At 36.5% G+C, this 18,729-nt stretch overlaps 3 protein-coding genes and 5 non-coding genes across 8 annotated transcripts; 4 read left to right on the top strand and 4 right to left on the bottom strand.

The window, feature by feature from the left end:
- The first annotated feature begins 675 nt into the window (after positions 1 to 675).
- On the top strand, positions 676 to 3,075 carry LOC128865294 (uncharacterized). Its single transcript, XM_054105468.1, has 4 exons — positions 676 to 959; positions 1,551 to 1,795; positions 1,898 to 2,071; positions 2,794 to 3,075. Exons 1-4 carry the CDS (start codon positions 762 to 764, stop codon positions 3,017 to 3,019), a joined length of 843 nt encoding a protein of 280 aa, XP_053961443.1. The 5' UTR covers positions 676 to 761; the 3' UTR covers positions 3,020 to 3,075.
- Positions 3,076 to 9,749: 6,674 nt separating this feature from the next.
- Trnag-gcc (transfer RNA glycine (anticodon GCC)) lies at positions 9,750 to 9,820 on the bottom strand. The gene has a single exon. It is a non-coding gene; the product is annotated as a tRNA-Gly (tRNA).
- Positions 9,821 to 11,334: 1,514 nt separating this feature from the next.
- On the bottom strand, positions 11,335 to 11,405 carry Trnag-gcc (transfer RNA glycine (anticodon GCC)). The gene has a single exon. It is a non-coding gene; the product is annotated as a tRNA-Gly (tRNA).
- A 251-nt stretch (positions 11,406 to 11,656) lies between these two features.
- Positions 11,657 to 13,070, top strand: LOC128865293 (putative nuclease HARBI1). The gene is made up of 4 exons (XM_054105467.1): positions 11,657 to 11,734; positions 11,790 to 12,231; positions 12,289 to 12,433; positions 12,500 to 13,070. Exons 2-4 carry the CDS (start codon positions 11,857 to 11,859, stop codon positions 12,874 to 12,876), a joined length of 897 nt encoding a protein of 298 aa, XP_053961442.1. The 5' UTR covers positions 11,657 to 11,734; positions 11,790 to 11,856; the 3' UTR covers positions 12,877 to 13,070.
- A 104-nt stretch (positions 13,071 to 13,174) lies between these two features.
- LOC128864868 (uncharacterized) lies at positions 13,175 to 14,429 on the bottom strand. The gene is made up of 3 exons (XM_054104626.1): positions 14,194 to 14,429; positions 13,929 to 14,109; positions 13,175 to 13,867 (listed from the first exon to the last, which is right to left on the bottom strand). The coding sequence occupies exons 1-3, from the start codon at positions 14,343 to 14,345 to the stop codon at positions 13,175 to 13,177; spliced, it is 1,026 nt and encodes a 341-aa protein (XP_053960601.1). The 5' UTR covers positions 14,346 to 14,429.
- A 1,141-nt stretch (positions 14,430 to 15,570) lies between these two features.
- Positions 15,571 to 15,641, bottom strand: Trnag-gcc (transfer RNA glycine (anticodon GCC)). The gene has a single exon. It is a non-coding gene; the product is annotated as a tRNA-Gly (tRNA).
- Positions 15,642 to 16,937: 1,296 nt separating this feature from the next.
- On the top strand, positions 16,938 to 17,008 carry Trnag-gcc (transfer RNA glycine (anticodon GCC)). Its single transcript has one exon. It is a non-coding gene; the product is annotated as a tRNA-Gly (tRNA).
- A 666-nt stretch (positions 17,009 to 17,674) lies between these two features.
- Positions 17,675 to 17,745, top strand: Trnag-ccc (transfer RNA glycine (anticodon CCC)). The gene has a single exon. It is a non-coding gene; the product is annotated as a tRNA-Gly (tRNA).
- The last annotated feature ends 984 nt before the right edge of the window (positions 17,746 to 18,729 follow it).

Below are 18,729 nucleotides of genomic sequence, written 5' to 3'. Positions count from 1 at the left end.
AAGTCAGGCGAAAACAAAAGTTGCGGAATGACCTGCGTTGCATTTTTAGCGAAATGCTTTTGAAGGACCAATGCAGTGTGAGCTGATGCACTAAGTGGTTTTGGGTAGCTAGCGAGATTTTACTTTTTCAGACATGAAACATCTTTGAAAATAATTTGGTGTGATTTGAACAGTATCAGTGAGGACTCCAATTGCCTTTTGCAGCAGCAAGTCATTAAGCTTTTATCACGTGTGACTATCATTTGATGACCTTCTAGGGTGAGCGCTTTCGCTACCTTTTTTGAATTGTTTATATCACTTGCAAAAATTTGTTTTTTTTTTTTTTTTTTGGAACCGGAGTAATTTTGTAACATACATTCTCAATATTTTTGCAACAGAAAGTTCATTAAAAAATTATCGGAATTTATTTGCTTAACAAAGTCAAGTCACAAGGTTTTCATACTTTTTTAATACTGGGCCTAGTTCAGCCTTCTAAAAATCATTGCCTTTAACGTTACCTCAATTGTATGGTTTTTTATTGGTATACTCTTGCTCTTAATTCTTGCATTCAAAATATACTGCACAGCCATTGAAAGGGTTGGGGGGAGTCTCACTTCCTCCGAGTGATAAGAAATATTTGCATGCCTCAATAAAAACACCTATTGCAAATTTTGCATAGTTAAGTAGTTTGCTCATTGCGCCCTTTATTCAGTTGGGCGACGCTGTTGGCGCACTCTACACGGCATACACTCCACTATACACTCGCTTTGAGCACTCAGAAAATGCGACATTCTTTAGCGCCTATTCCTCAATCTCAATGGCCCGAACTGCGAGATCTCTATGAGGAACAAAAAAGATTATCCAGCTGCTATAACACAATTCAATGTTTCATAGACTGGAAGCAGCAAAATAAGGATGTCGATATTAATATTTTTTCGCTGGATGGAGAATGGGCACAGGATGGTACCTACGTGGGGATTGTGAGTGAATACTTTTATACGAATACTTACAGGTATTTTGGCGAGTAATAGCGCATATTTGAGAGTATAAGGTACAAGAATTCAGAGAAGGAGCTACTCAATATCTCGATACTCAATTCTTCTTTTTACAACAACTGCTCAATTTGATTGAATGTGATGGCAATATTTTAAATATGGGCATTGCTTTGTTGTGTTAATGACAGCTTATTAAAATATTTCATGACATGAACTGTTAAATTCATTCAATTTGCTGCCTCTATTGGCAATTTCTTGCTTATGGAAAGCAATACAAAATTTAGTGTTGAGATGCTTAGAAATCAAAGTAGTAAACAAAGGTATTAATAAAAAATATGTATGTAAGTAACTGCTCTTAGAAGCATTTAACCAAATCGTTTAGCTTTACTTTGCGCTAACATCGATTTTCATTTATAATTTCTTCCCTTTCTTTTGAAATCTAAGATTTAGTTAGATTAATTTGGCTGATAAGAATAAATTCACAAAGACAGAAGTCCCTAGGTTTGGCCGACGTGAGACATATCCTGTATATCTATTTTTCGAAACTCACTTATAAAATGTTTCCCCAATTTCCAGATTAATGCACCGAGAATCAATTACTTATTCATCAATACGCTGAGCGAGAATCCCGCACGTTTACTTGTTGCACTCAATACGCTCAAATGCAATAAACCATATATGATCTTAGGCTATCATGAGCGCCTGATGCCCACTGTGGAACAACACTATGTAGATATGGGCTTTAAGAGAGAAAATTTCAAGCCAAGTGGCCTTGCTTGGCATCACATAGAGAGAGAAAAAGCGGAACAATTTGTGGTGGAGTGAGAACTACATACAAATACATTTGAATATGTGCCAGTGTGTGAATGATTTGATTTAATTTGTTGTTTTTTTTTGTTATTTTTTGTAATACATATAATCAGTGTACCGCAAGGTTACACATTGCAGCGTTTGGAGACGAAACATGCCGAACTGGTGAATAGCCTTTGGCCACACCGCGAACCTGGTTCTATAGCTTTAGTGGAACTTTTAATCACCTACAATGACAGCGTTGGAGTGTTTGATGGCACAGGAAATTTGGTTGCTTGGTGTTTGATGTGCGTAACAAAAAAAATAATAATTAAACAAAATAAAAAATGTTAACAAAATTTAAAAATGAAAAAATATATAAAAAATTAAAAAAAAAAGAAAAAAACATTAAAAAAATACAAAAATTAAAAAAATAGAAAAAAAATAAAAACAATAGAAAGAAAAACATTAAGAAAAATGCAAAAAATTTGCAAAAAAATAGAAAAAAACATTAAAAAACTAAAAAAAATATAAACCAAAAATATAAAAAAATAGAAACCAAAAATGTATAAAAATTTGAAGAAAAAAAAACCCACAGAAATAGAAAGAAAAACATTAAGCAAAATGCAAAAGAATATGAAAAGAAATATTAAAAAAATAGGAAAACAATTTTTTTTTAAATAAAAAAAATAAAAATAAAAAAGTAAAACAAAGACGAAAAAATATTAAACAATTGAATAGTAAAACAAACAGAAAAGGAATTATAAAAAAACAAAAACTAAAAAAAAATACAAAAAAATAGAAAGAGAAATTTAAAAAATATAAAATTAACAAAAAAGAAAAAATTTAAAAAAAAGAAACCGAAAATGTATACAAATTTGAAGAAAAAAAGAAAAATAAAACAAATAGAAAAGGAATTATAAAAAAAATAAAAAAATTAATTAAAAAAATTACAAAAAAAATTAAAAAAATTTAATGTCAAAATATCAAAAAAATGCCGAGGAGTATTAATGTTTTTATATTTTTTCAGTTTACCAATGGGCTGCTTGGGACTCTTGCAAGTGTTGGACACTCACAAACGTATGGGTTTTGGTAATCTTGCCATTCGTCATATGTCCAAATTAATTGCCGCAAGGGGCCTTGAAGTTACTGCTCCAGTTGTATTCCAGAATGTGGCGTCACGCTCGCTGTTCAAAAAATTGGATTTCAAGCCAGTTGGTAATGCTTACTTTGTAGTTGTACCAATAGAGTGTTAAAATTTAAAGTAAAGTTTAAAGTGTATGACATAAATAAAAAGTTAATGTGGCTTCACCCAAAGAAAAAAATAAAACAAAAAATAAATAAGTTTTTTTTTTTAGTTTAAATAAAAGAATTTTATTTTTCATAGTTTTTATTTATTTATTTTAATTCAAAGTTGAAGAGTTCTAGTCAGCACTCAGTGCATCTAACGACAATACTTAATTGTGAGTACCTGCATCACTAAAGTGCAAGCCATTGTTTGTGTAATGTTGAATTATTACATCCATTCATATGTATGTGAATAAAAAGTTTAGTATAGGTTTATTTATTTGCTTGATAAGGCGGTGGAGTGTAAACATTTGCGTTAACGTGGAAAGGCGTTCCACTCTTATCAATAATACATATCGCTCATTTACTTTAATAGAGTCATAATCCAAAAAAATAAACAATTTTTTTAGATAAGCTTCTTGGTTTAGGCTGGGTAAAGAAGAAGAAGAAATGCGTGGCTATATCTGTTACAAGTACCTGATTAAATGAAAATATGTTGTTGTTGTTGTTGTTGTTGTAGTAGCTTACTAAATGATAATATGCATTTACTTTTCCTTAGGAAGGCATAGTAAATTGAAAACTTTGAAGCCGTTTTTCTCGCCATTTGGTTTTTTGACTTCTGACACTATTGAAGTAAATGAGCGATAAATGATAGGCTTTTATGAATATAATCACACATCACAAAATAGTCCATGTCTTTCACTAATGATACTCATATGATTTGGAAATAAAATGCATTTGCTTGTTTGAACAGCGATTTTTATTTTATTTATATTTCTTTTACTATATCCCATAAAGAAAATACAAAAAATGAAACTAACTCAAGTGGCCAATCGTTTACTAGAATCTAAAGCAGAAATAAAGGGTGATGAAATTGGAGGTACTTTTTCCAACAGGGTTTTTTCGACAGATCACCTGTGACTACTGTCATCCTCAGGCCAATTTATGGCCCACACAACCGTCCTACTGTACACCTTATTCGGAAACCATCGACAACATTGAGAGTAATTTCACATTATTGGATGATACTCGACCAATTAGACCACGTTTCTCCCGTTCCCACGACAGTCGGTTCTACGTAACCGGAACGGCCCAGATTTATATTCGGCCAAGGACTGCCACTTCAGCAGCATTTCCTATATACATGGATGGATTTGCCAAAGCCTCGGAAGAATCGATTCGGTTTCGATTTTTACAACATGGCCTACTTTATGGTATTACTTGGGCGATTTTACACAAATATCTGGGTTTAAAAGTGTATAAAATACAGTTAGTCCAAGATTTGAAGACGGCTAATCTTCCAAAGCGTCATAATTTCAGTAGTTGGACTCTTTAAAAACTCGCCGAAAATACGCATTTTGCGATCCGAACTTTGTTCAGCAAAGAAGCTCGTTTTTGGCTTAGTTGAATAAACAAAATTGCCATATTTGGGCTGAAAGCTACCCAAAGCCATTCAAGAACAGTCATTACCACCATTGAAAACAACCGTTTAGTGCGGCCCATGGGCTGGAGGAGTCATAGACCCCTATTTATTTAAAAGCGAGATTGGCGCCAATCTAACAGTGCATGGCGAACTCTATCGCGTCTTGATAGGCAACTTTTTGATGCCGGAAATTGAAGCCCATGACCTCCACACCATTTTTGTTTTTCAACAAGACGGCGTTACTTGCCATACAGCACGTGAAACAATGGATGTACTGCGTCGTTGTTTCGGTGAGCAATTTATCGCTCGTCTCGGACCAGTGAAATGGCCACCAAGATGCGGTGATATCACACCTTTGGACTTTTATTTGTGGGGGTATGTAAAGTCTAAATGCTTTGTGGATAAACCAGCTTTGATTGAGGAATTGGAAGCCAACATTACTAAAGTTGAGATACCGATCGAAGTCCTCCAGCGCTTCATTCAAAATTGGTGTTTACGGATGGCCGAAGTATGGCGCAATGGCGACCAGCATTTGAAAGGGATTATACTAAAAAAATAAATGACATGAATGGGTTTAGATTGCCCAATCAATTTGAGTTTCCGTTGTTTTATTTGAATTTAAAATCCGATAGCTCTAAATTGATCAGCGATTAGATACATATACATACATAACTGGTGGCGCTAAAGTAATCCTCCTATCAAAAAATGCTATACATTTTGCGATTGGTTCCTAATGTCAGTTCTGTTTTGACATTTGTGTAGTAAACACATGCGAAATACACGTTAATAAACAATGTTACGCTACACTGCTGACTATTTATTTGACCAATAATCGGTCGGTGACTTTGGCACAACGTGAATTTCGTCGCAGATTTCCTCGCCGTCCACCGCCTATTGATGAAACACTGCCACGTTTAGCCGCTCGCCTCGAAGAGACTGGCACAACACGAGATGCTGCCAGGCGTGGCAGACCCCGGAGTAGCCGTTGTCATGGAAGCGCCGTCGACATCGACCAGACGACATGCCACGCAAATGGGTCTTTACAGCGAATTTTGGTACAAGATTTGAAGATGTTTCCGTACAAAGTCCAGACGGTGCATCAGCTGTTAGCTGCTGACCGCCAATCGCGTCTAATATACGCTCAAACCATCCTTAATCACCACCAAGAGGAAGATGATTTTTCATCAAAAATAATCATGAGTGATGAGGCCCATTTCCATCTTAGCGGGTACGTAAATAAGCAAAATTTACGCTTCTGGGGCACTGAAAATCCGCGTGTAACCCACGAAGAGCCATTACACCCGTTCAAAGTCACTGTATGGTGTGCTGTTTTCGCTGGAGGAGTCATCGGACCTTTTTTCTTCGAAGACGTCGCCCTCCAAACGGTTACTGTGAATGGTGAGCGCTACAGAGCAATGATCAACGAGTTCTTTTCGCCGCAACTTCATGAATTGGGATTGGAAAACATTGGTTCCAACAGGACGATGCAACGGCACACACTGCACGTGCTACAACCGATATGCTGAAGGACGCATTTCCCGGGCGCCTAATCTGCCGTTTTGGTGATTTGCACTGGCCAGCAAGATCGCCTGATTTGACCGCTCCAGACTTCTTTTTGTGGGGCTTTTTGAAGTCGCGGACTTATGTCAACAAGCCTCAGACTCTTGCAGCTCTTAAAGACAATATCCGTCAAGAATGTGAGGACCTATCGCCGGAAGTTTTGCTCAATGTTATGGAAAATGCCATAAAAAGGGCTCAAATGGCAATCAACTGTGGCGGCGGCCATTTACATGACATCATATTCTCGACTTGATGTAAAAAAAGACCAAAGAATCAAAGTTTTTCATTTTTTTTAAATTACAGCCAAAAAACTTCGCAAGGTTACTTTTGCGCCACCTTGTATATATATATAATTAGCGCGTACACCCTTTTTGTGTGTTTGGCCGAGCTCCTCCTCCTATTTGTGGTGTGCGTCTTGATGTTGTTCCACAAATGGAGGGACCTACAGTTTCAAGCCGACTCCGAACGGCAGATATTTTTATGAGGAGCTTTTTCATGTAGAAATACACTCCGCCTACCGAGGGGCGATCGCTATTAGGAAAAAACTTTTCCTGCGTTTTGGTCTTTCACCGAGATTCGAACAAACGTTCCCTCTCTGAAATCCACATGGCAGTTATGCACCAACCCGTTTGGCTACGGCGACCGCCATTATACATATACTGCTCAATACATTTCTCAAAGCCTTTGTCTGCCTATAATTCGCCATAAAAAATAAAATAAAAATAATTCGCGATGAAAATTGATTAGTGTAATGCCACTGCAAAATACAAAGTGGCACAAAATTATTCACTCTATCGGAAGATTTATAATTTTTGTATACGGTGACGTCTGTCAATCATATTTGACACTTGTGACTCAGACAGCTGCAGTAGTAGTGGAACGCTCCCACGACAATCGGTTCTAGGTTACCGGAGCTACATGGGCTTATATCCGGTTAAGAACCGTCACTTCAGCAGCATTCCTGTCCTATGTATGGGAAATGTTTAAGCTGCTACAATAACAACAATCATTCCACTTAATCATGCATATTTAACATGATTTGCCATTTAATCATGCATGGCACAAAAAAATATTATCTAACCTCAGCTGTAAATAAAGAGTATTTTTTGAAGAGGAACAAAAATATTATTGGAATGAATTTTTTTAATTATAATCAGGCATTTATGTTTTCATTACGATATGCGGCATATGTTCGTCGCGTCTACGACTTACATACATGGATCGTCATTCAATAGGAATTTTACCACTCTCTTTCCCTCTAAGGAGGAATGGAATAAGGGATTCTCACTAAATAACTTCGACACTACAGTCTAACAGATGGTTCTAAAATGGATTGTGGTGTTGGAGCTGGCATATACTCGTATTCTCATGAACTTAAAATTTAAAAATCTGTGCGTCCCCTCAATGCCTGTAGTGTCTTCTAGGCGGAAGTACTTGCAATTGGGGAAGCTTGTAGGCTACTAATCGCAGATTTCTCTTTTAAGGGCAATATCGCTATTCTTTCGCTACAACTACCTCTATGGTGGTGGAACAAAGTAGGAATAGCCTTTCCACCTTGAGCGAAAACCATAATGTTATCTTAATCTGGGTCCCGGGACATCGGAATATTAAAGGTAACAAAAAAGCAGAATTACTGGCAAGAGGGGGATCTGCCATGAATACCGCTCTTGCAGAATCGGTATTCACACCATTAGGTGCAGTCAAGAGTACAATTTCTCTAAAATACCTTCGAATCGCGGATTTTAGATGGAGAGATCAGACGAAATGCAAAATCAGCAGAACGTTATGGCCCACCTACAACCTCAAACAATCGTCAACATTGATAAACATGAAACCACGGGATGCCCGGAGACTTATGGCTGTCCTAACTGGCAATTGGAAAACAAGCAGTCACAACGAGCATCCTTCATAACACATACTGTCACAGTTATAAACAACCGGAGAAAAATAAAAAACAATCTTCCACTTCCTCTGGGAATGCCCTGCCCTATGAAAGAACAGAATGTTAAGCCGGGGCAAACAGCAGTTCGAGAGTCTCGAGCAACTGTCTGGCTCAGATTTCAACAACCCAATAAGGTTCTTAAACCGCACAGACTGCATATAGTCATGTCGTAAATAACTGGTAAACAAGTTGGTAACGAGGATGTGGCGCGAAAATGGTGCTAGTTGGATTCTAGATGAATCATCACTCTACCCAACCAACCAAACCCAATGCATGCATCTCCTCGCAGCGTGGACAGGTTTTTGAGCAGACTCCTTTAGATTTCTTTTCACTATTATTTAAATTAGGGAATGAAAATCTACAAAATGTCTGAGTATTCCGCTTTTTTTCTTTATTCATATTTAAACTGTGCCGTTTAGACCTTAAGCTACCAACCATACGGAGATTGGTGCGAAGAAAACACAGCTGCTGGAGCGACCAGTATTGAAAATTCGGCACGGCTGTGCACATCGTCAATGCGTCAATTCGGCTTATTTTGCGGTTGGATATGGACCTACCTCCGCATAGGATTGTGCTGCCGCGCGAATTGTTTTATTTTTCTTTAATTTATACGCCTGCCGTTCGCTTTTGGTCTCCCTATATACAGCCTGTGTCAGAAGAAAATAACCGGTTTTTTTCTTATAACATCAATATATATTTCGCTCTGCTTTTTGCTGCGTAATAGTTCCGCTCAAGGGCTACGACGCCAGTGCTAACTCAGTTTGGTGTCTTCGAAACTTTCCCGTAAACGCAACCAAAGAAATATGAGGGAGAAGTGCACGAAGCGTTTCGAGGCGGTATTTTTATGCACGCATTCGAAAGGGCCGAAATAATCTTACGCCGCGGCTGCAAAAGTGATTAAAAATCAAAAAAGTTGTTTGTGATGTGGAATCAGCGGTATGAGGTGGACAAAAAAGTTGATAACTTTTCCGAGCACAACTTGAAGCGAGAGATGACAAAAAAGCAGGATAAAGTGATTTTCCATCTTTAAGCGGGTCCCTTCTTTGCGACTACGCCAAGCTCGCACATTTCCCGCTAAAAAGGGAATAGATGAGAGTATCAACACCATCGAACGACGACTGAGGTGGCGAACGTATCCTACCATCCCACATCATCAAAACCACTGCTCTCAGAAAAACACATTGAGAAACAACAAAACAAGAAAATGGCGTCAAAATATTGGGCTGGCCTTCCCAGTCCCCAGACGTCAAACCCATTGAAAATGTGTGGAGAACTATGGAAATGCATCTTACCGGAAGGCCAGTCCATGATTTACAGCAACTCGTGTGTCAAGTTCGCAAAATCTAGTCCTGTTTGTCGACGAGCTACGCTGAAAAGCTGGTTCAAAGCATGAAGAAGATGTCAGATTATGCTCGACAACGATGAGCTCTACACGGCTTATTGAGTAATTGCAACTCATAGTTTTGTATATACTTTCGTGTAAAAAAAATTTTAAATATTTATCTTTTATACTTCTTGAATAATCGCGGTTTTTTCTGACACATGCTGTAATATGACGAGTTGTCACTTGGACGCGGATTGTATTGAGAAAATATTTGCATGTGGAACGGATTTGTTAACGGTCGTGTCTCAGGCGTTAAATGTATCCAAGGGGTTAATAAAAGTAATTCAATACAATAAATTAGGAAAAATATTTTATGACAAGCCGCCTATTTTCCTCAAAACTTTATTTTCTCTTTGATAAGCAAATATGGAGGAAAATACAATATTATTATGCATCGGCCGGGAATCGAACCCGGGCCGCCCGCGTGGCAGGCGAGCATTCTACCACTGAACCACCGATGCTGTTGGCAACTCTGTTGCAATATATTTATACAAATTTTAATGTTTTTATAATTTTTTTAACTTTGTCAGACAAATTGAAATGTTTTTTTATTTTCTATATACTAAAGAAATCAGATGTTGTTGCATTGCCAAATCAGAACCCACTACACACATTTTGTAGTCGGGTATTTATAAACTTTTAACTGCAGGTTATGTGCTGGTCTTAGCGAAATTAGCTTTACAGATTAACCGACTGTTGCTTTATCGTTGCCACGAAAGTCGGTGCTATGTAACCGGAACGACCCGGATTTATAGCCGGCCAAGGACCGTCACTTCAGCAGCATTCTCCATACGCAAGGGGTATCTTTATGCTATAACTTACAGCAGCTTTCATCTTTATACTCGTAGGTTCGAGAAGTTGTTAAACCCCACTTGACATAGAATGGAGGAGAGAAGGCTTGTAAATCACTTCAAACAAGACTACCATTTCTTCAGATTATTAAGCTATCTTAACAAACTCTATATCGTCCCCTTAGTATTAAAATAGCCTATAAATTTTTTGATGTTTTGAGAAAATGAATTTCAAAGTTTTTGCCTGTAAATATTTCTCGTTATGTCTGTAAATATTTATTATTTTTGACTGACGTTTTGACCCACTTTGTGGAACTAGAATTTGACCAAATTTTGACCACATATAAAATCGACGATGGAGAATCCAAAAATTCAATAAAAAAATAATAGCCTATGAGCACATAGGCTATTGTTATACTAAGGGGACGATATAATCATTTCTATAAATAAATATGAAAATCAAGGTAACCTAAGGGAGTTGCAATATTAAAAAAAAATCAGCTGAAAGCCTCCGTTCCTAGCGCTGCGTTTCTTTTTGTCTATTTAACAATTTTATTGTTTTTTAAGTTTTTAAAAATACAAAAATATATGTTTATATCTCGATAATCTACTATATTTGCCGCATCACTTCTTTACTTGCTAAAGAATTTCGCTGCTCGTCAAACGAAAATTTTTTACGTGAAAGCTACAACAATTTAGCGATGATCAAGTGGCTTTGTTGTCAGTCCATTAACTCACAGGCGGCATGCTTAGACCAGTGCTTCGAAGCATAAGTAGGAATATTTTTTCAACATAGTTTGCATACTTTCAGGCGGTAGGCTTTGAAGAAGAATGGGCTATGAATAATGCAGTGATGCCAAATCATATGCAACGTTAGATGAAGGAGGATGAGGAGAATTTGTTTATTTTATTCTCTGATGGTTGGTGGAACGCAAGCAGGTAGATTTTAATAACACAAACAACAACTAGCTGCAAAGAAGAAAATATATTTATACTCTTTATTTCGCTACAAAGTTTCATATAAAATCATTCATAAATGCATTTGTATCAGCAGATATGATTCACCAGGCCTTTGTATGAAAGACAAAATATTAGTGCCCCGATTTATTTATGACAACAATCACACAAATAAAGTAGATGATTTGTTGGAAAAATCTATAGCTGATGTGAGAAAAAAACTGATTTGCATCGGCCGGGAATCGAACCCGGGCCGCCCGCGTGGCAGGCGAGCATTCTACCACTGAACCACCGATGCTGTTGGTAACCCTACACCAACCCGAAAACTAATCAGGCCTATTATGATAAACGTCGGATGATATGCGGCGGGAGTTAACTCGATCCGCACTCGATTCACTTTTTCACAAAAATGGTATTATTGTTACCGACGGATGCACTGCATTACAATCCGTGAACTGTGTTATCAGCATAATCAGCTGTGCAAAAGACCAATAAATATTTGTTAAATAAAATGGATTCAATAGCTTTTTTTTTGGATTTTAATGAAAGTACAAACAATGATGGAAGACGAACCCGGAAAAAAGTAAGGGATAATGCTGTTGACGTGTTCCAGTTGCCGGATGATGTGTAAGTTCACTTTTTAAGGACAATTGACGAAAATTTATGTGAACTCCTCTTGTAGATTTGTTAAGCAATTCCGTCTTAATAAGATAGCTTTCCAATATGTTCTTAACATATTAAAGAGGGAAATGCTTCCTGTTATTAAAACATGGTCGATATCGCCAGAGCTCAAACTAGAAGCCTGTCTAAGATTTTTTGCTGAAGGGGGTTATCAAAATGGTACTGGGCAGGATTTTAATATTGGCATGGCGCAGTCCACAGTGTCCATAGTACTGTCAGAAGTTTTAAATATTTTAGAGGCAACACTGTGCCCCAGATGGATAAGTTTGGCAATGACCGAGACTGAAGAGCTTGAAGCCAAAAGATATTTTTTTGGAAAAACAAGAATTCCCGGCATAGTTATGTGCGTAGATGGCACCCACATAAAGATTTTGAAACCTGCTGGAGACAATTCGCACCTTTATTATAATAGGAAAGGATATTACAGTATTAATGCAATGATAGTAAGTTAATTTCTGAAATTTTAATTGACTAATAAAATGACTTTTTTCTATCTTAAGATATGTGACCATAAGCAGCGAATAAGGTATGTGAACAGTAGGTACGCAGGTGCAAGTCACGATTCCTTTATTTGGGAAAATAGTGAGGCTTCAAGACATTTCCAAACCATGTATGAAAATGGACACAGAAGCACTAGATTGTTGGGTACATATATGACAAAAACGAAACAGTTAACAATACATAAGTAATTTTGATTTAAATGTTCCCTAGGTGACTCTGGATACCCACTTTTACCCTGGCTGATAACGCCCTTCCGAAATGCCGGAGCGAATACACCCCAAAGCCGTTTCAATAAAAGCCATAGCTCGGGTCGCAATATTGTTGAACGCACAATAGGTGTCTGGAAGAATTGGTGTCGATGCTTGCTCTCAGCTCGCCAACTTCATTATTCTCCGGAAAAAGTGGCTCAAATTGTTAATGTTGCGGCGGCACTTCACAACATTCGGATCCATTATAATATTTCAGACGAATATTTAGAAGGGGTTTTTGAAAGTGAAGAGTATGAAAATGGCGAGCCTGTACAACATCAAAGGTATACCAATGAAGCAAACCAAATCCGGAATGAAATGCTACACAGCTTTTTATAAAGAAACATTTTTTTGTTTTCATTTAACGTACATAAATATATGTATGTTTGTATATATTTCTTAAGAACAAAATAAAAACAGCCTTCTTGGCAAATGTTGCACATTAAAACTTAAACTTAAAATATAAAAGCCTTCTTGGCAAATGTTGCACTTTAAAACTTAAGCTAAACAAAATTTCTAATTCACAGTCATTTTTTAAGTCTCAATTGCACATTAAAACTTAAACTTAAAATATAAAAGCCTTCTTGGCAAATGTTGCACTTTAAAACTTAATCTAAACCAAATTTCTAATTCACAGTCATTTTTTAAGTATCAATTGCTTGTTAACTTCTCCTAATTCAATGCTTAAAAGTTCTTGTTTCACCCTTAATTTTTCAATAGCATTTGTCTCCATAGCCATATTATGTCTTTTTGTCTCCTCAAGAAAAGCTTGGAGAATTTCATTATTTTTCTTCTGGTGATCACCCAGACGGTCAACCGACCTAGTCAGATCTTTCAGTTCCTTTTTTACATTTTTAAAATGTAGTTCCTGTGCACCAACACCTTCCGAAACTTTTGAATATAACCTCTCCTGCACACCGATTTGCTTGTCTAACAAGTCAAACTGCTCTGGTCTCTTTTTTTTTCGGAGTTCATTTCGAATGTTTTGGTTATTTTCCACATCTTCATTTTCCAACAACTCTATGCAGATGGCGTCTCTCGAAGTATATGAATTTGTACGAGCTCTCTTCGATGTAGATGGAGTAATGTCTTCAACCACCTGCTCTGAATTTAGTGGAGTGGCATGCTCAATAATTCTCCTCTGAGGCACTCCAAACTCTTTTGAATTTTTAATGCCCCCAACACAGGCGTTTAGGCCCACTAGAGCAGCAACATCTTCTTCTAGCGACGATAAAGGTAGTTCCCTATTTTCGCCTCCACCAGTTGCTTGTAATTCCCTTTTATTGTGCGCCAACTTTTTCTTTACTGCTGATTTAAAATCTGACCAAACCTTTAATTAAAACGGAAATAAGTACTTATATTCTCAATGAACTTTTGAATTATCAACAAACCTTTTTCCATTCTGAAATACTCTTAGATGGAGGCCCTAATGAATTCAGTTCCTCACGCACACTCTCCCAAAATTGCTCTACCTCGTTAGGAGCACTTCTGGTAAAATTTTTTGCAATATCAGGATGCTCCTTCATACGAGATATTAAACCTTTAAATTGCTCTCTGGTGGTTGTGCGTTTCCTAAAAAATATTAATTTTGCCATTTGTATAAATTTTGCCAATATATATAATCCGAAAAAAACAAATAAAAATGTTTTTCCTTACATTTTATTGCTCTCCATCTTTATTATAATAATATCCGCAACACAATGACCTGCGGATGAGAAACGAGTAAATTTCTTTGAAACGCGTATTGAGTGCGTTGTTGGTAATGCCATTTTTTTAATCGATCCGTAAACCACATTATCGATCCGCATACTGCTTTATCCGACGTTTATTATGATACCGAATACTGTCGGATCGAGTATAACTCCCTCCGCAACCATCCGTCGGATACCATAATAGGGGTGAATATTTTCAGCTGCGCAACGAAGAAAGATTAGTTTATGGAAAAAAGCGTTTTAAATCGAAGCAGATTATATGGAATAAATTAATCTTAAACAAACTCTTTGTACATTTTTTATGCATACTTTGGAAATGGGAAAGTTAATGACATTAGAAGTTTCTATATTGAAGTAAAGGTCAAGAGAAACGTAAAGGTCTGGCTGCATTACTACTAAGGACCAATAGGTCCATGTGATGGCTTTCAGCCAGCCAGGTCAACCTAACTTAACCTCTGTAAATTGAAGTAGAGAAAATAAAAACACAAAAAAGTCTTTCAAAAGAGGCGCCTAGATGTCAGTAGTGAATAATCCCTAGACGGTACCTTCTTTTTATGCCATCTTTGGTGATTGTTCTGTGGGCAGGAGTACAATTTAAGAACAACATTTAGCAAAATTCGATATTTTTTCTGAATACAATCGTCCGCATTAGTCGACAATTCAAAGGCTGGTGAACAAATTTCAAGCAACTGGTTCCTTCGAGGATAGAAAAAGTACTGTCGGAACAAAAGCTGGACGTTCTGCCGAGAATATTGCTGCTGTAGTGCAAAGTGTTGTTGAACAACCTTCATCATCGATATCCGATATCTGGACACGGTTATTGTGAAATATAACCTTACAGTGCGCTCAAAAAAATTTAGATCACTGTGCAAAGCAGAATGAATTACTATAAATATACATATTTTTGTATTAAATAATAATATATAGCCATTGGTAAGTAATTTTTTCCTGTTCTTCTAGAAAATATTAAAGAAAAAGAAGTGTGAGAGTGTGAATTGAGAAAATTTCTGGTTGGTGAAAACAGTTTTGGGCCATCTTACCCAACATAGATCCAGTTTTTGCTGAAAAATTGCATGAGTATAAACAAGCTATTTAAAAAGTATTATTTGATATTTTTAAGCGAATTTAAAGTATTTACACATACGTGTATTAATTTTCTTGCTTTGAAATATAAAAATATTTATTTCCTTCCTATAGTTGCACATTATAGATGAAATTCTGCGCCTAGTAACATCTTAATCTTATAAAACACTACTTTTTTTATTTCATAAAACTTTAGCATATATTTTTTGCTTTTTTAGGAGCAATTATAAAATACAATTGCATCGGCCGGGAATCGAACCCGGGCCGCCCGCGTGGCAGGCGAGCATTCTACCACTGAACCACCGATGCTGTTGGTTTTACTTTAGTTAACAGTTAACTCGATTGTTTTTGTTTGTGTATTCGTCAATTTTAAAACAGAGCTGACGATCGCAACACTTATTGCTAACAGCGAGCAGGCTTTAACATCGACTATGTAAGCCGTTAACAGTAATGCAGCTGTTGCTGTCGGTGGTTTTTTCTATTGCGAGGATTGCTGTGTCGTCAGCAAAAGTGGTGATCATAGCGCTTGGAGGCAATGGTACATCATTTGAGTACAGAAGGCAAAAAAAGGGGTCCAGGTTGCATTCTTGCGTCACTGCAACGTTTATTTTCTGTAATTTGGAATATTCATTGCCTTGTTTTATGCCAAAATAGTATTCAGTGATAAAAGATTTAAAAAAGGCAGAGTATTGAAGTGTTAGACATGAGCTCAATTTGTTGATAAGGCCTTCATACCAAATCTTGTTGAATGCTTGCTCGACGTCCAAGAAGACTGCTGCTGCGTTTTTTTTTTATTCGCTTCGCACGATTTTTCTATTTCAACTGTTTTTCTGTGCACCTGGTGTATGGTGGAGTGCTTGCAATCAAATCCAAACTGGTGTGAAAGTATCAGATTACGAGATTCAATGATTCATTTTCATTGATTGATTCAAGCGATTTAGAATAAACTTTTTCAGTGGTTTTAAAATTTGCAGCAACAAGGAGTTTGGCCGGTATGAAGAAACAATATGTGGACCCTTCTTGGTTGGCAATCATAATCAACTCCGCAACTCTCCACAGGCTTGGAACATATTAAAAGAATAAGGGCTCATGTATCATACTTTTTTTGGAGTTACAGTAATGATACTGTAAGTGAACAAAAAAATGCTCTTATCTGCGAATCCACTACTTGTTTTGTTAGCCCGCAACATGAACCAACTCTCATTTATATGTATAAGTATGTATATATGTAAATATGGGCGCGTGTATTCGTATATATGTTTGCTGCTGTAGGACAAATTTATTCGATATGCTTTGTTTTATTTTCAACTAACTCGCGGTAGTGCTGCTTATTTTCTTACAAAGAGAGGCAGAGAGCCAGATTGAGCATGACATTGTGTAGTAGCAAAAGTAATTCCAGTACATGTACAACATTATACATATTTGTTGGTTTATTTATTTGATATAATACGGAGACTTACAACTACAATGCAGTGCTGGTGATGAAGCTAAGCAAAGCAAATAGAAAAATTTACTGAAATTAAAGATCATGAGAGACAACAACACATATGCACATAGAGAAGAGCACTCGGCGAAAACTTGAATTGGAGCTTTAAACAAATAGCAGCATCGGTGGTTCAGTGGTAGAATGCTCGCCTGCCACGCGGGCGGCCCGGGTTCGATTCCCGGCCGATGCAAATTACTTTTTATAAATAAATATTTAGCCTTTAGTTTATGTAAACACCTTTAATCACTTGCTCATAGAAGTTGTGTAAATATAATAAAAGATGTTGATGTCTATGCATTAAAATTGAATTAAAGAAGTGAGTGGTTCATTAATTATTATTTTTAGTCTTTATTTATTAAAATTTTACACGGAAACTTTGGATTCTAGGAAATCTTACTTTAACATCTGTGGCTCGGTGGGAGAATGTTTGCCTGTTACAAGAGTGACCGCGTTCGATTCCTGGTTGTTGTAAATACGAGTATTTTGTTTGAAAAATTAAACAAGTACACTGATCTATAAAAGTAAAGTAGCGTAGACCAACCACTTAGTTTAACATTTTACAGATTGATGCGCCGCCGCAAGGTGCACAGTGAAAAATGAGGATTAAAAACAAATAATTACTAACTTTTTAATCTCCCGCGAGAAAAAATTTACATTTATGTGATCAACACACTTAGAGAAGGTTGTTGAAATGAAATTTCGCTTTTAATCGACTAACTACTTATTATAATTTCATATAAATATAGGTATAGAGCTTAGTTGCTCATAATATTTTGAAAGTTTAGCAACTTCAGCTGTTTTCTTCATAGACTGGTGATATAAATTTTTGTAATTTTTTAAAAACATTCCCTAACAAGCATCGATGGTTCAATGGTAGAATGTTCGCCTCCCACGCGTACGACCCGGGTTCGATTCCCGGTCGATGCAATCACACTTCTTAATTTATGATGTTCATATTTCATTTTAGTAAGTAATTCACATTTATTCAAAGGAAAAGTTTCTGCTATAAATATGAACTGAACTGAACTGTATATTTTTATAACATAAGCCCACATTTCATTATAAGTTGCTTGTAATGCTGAAAGAATTATATGACCAAATAACGCTTGAAAAAAAGCAAGACTGGTCGGCAAAAAACAGCTTTTAAATTACACTGCCCTGCATCGGTTTTGCGAATAAGATGGGGCCTAGTGATCCCGAAGGGAATTTTCGCGCTAAGCACGAATCCGAGTTCAAAAATTTTCCATCACGTCAGGTTTTCGAGAAAAAGGGGGTTGAAACCCCTAAAAATAGCGTATTTGGCCATTTTTTCAAAAATTGTGGAGCAGAACCCTAACGTGCTACGATCTTCGTTATTGTCAGTAATTGAAGGTTGAACTTTGCTCTTTGAAATAAGCTCAAACCCAAATTGTTCGCATGCACCCTTAGAGTAGGGGGTGTACTTATGTCTACGGGGGTAGGGGAAAAAATGAACATAGGAACTTATCTACACCCAAGATAAGATATAATGAAAAGTGCAGTGTTCCTAAGGTATTTAGTGTCGCTGATTACAAATCTGAAGTCAAACATTCCATTTAAAAAGAAATAAAAAAAATCAAATTCAAATTTTCAAATCTAATACATCGTCTGACACACGACCGCACACCTGATAAAATATATTACATAAAAAAGTACCCGTGTATCGCCGGTTTTTCTTATCACGTCATAAAAGTTTTTTAAATTGGAGTTTCATTTTTCTCTGCGTAGTGTATTTTACTAAATATACAATTAAATTTTAAAAACCTAATGTTTATTTCTTTGTTAATAAAATAACTATCAAACATTTACTCAGGGGGTGAAATTTCCCTAAAAAGATTTTTAACTTTAATATATTAAAAAGAAATTGAAGCTCGGAATATTGATAAAATAGAA

This window comes from Anastrepha ludens, chromosome 5 (genome assembly GCF_028408465.1).
Source record: "Anastrepha ludens isolate Willacy chromosome 5, idAnaLude1.1, whole genome shotgun sequence".
Classification (NCBI taxonomy): domain Eukaryota; kingdom Metazoa; phylum Arthropoda; class Insecta; order Diptera; family Tephritidae; genus Anastrepha; species Anastrepha ludens.
Note: the sequence above shows the minus strand (reverse complement) of the source record. Positions and strands in the feature narration are given on the sequence as shown.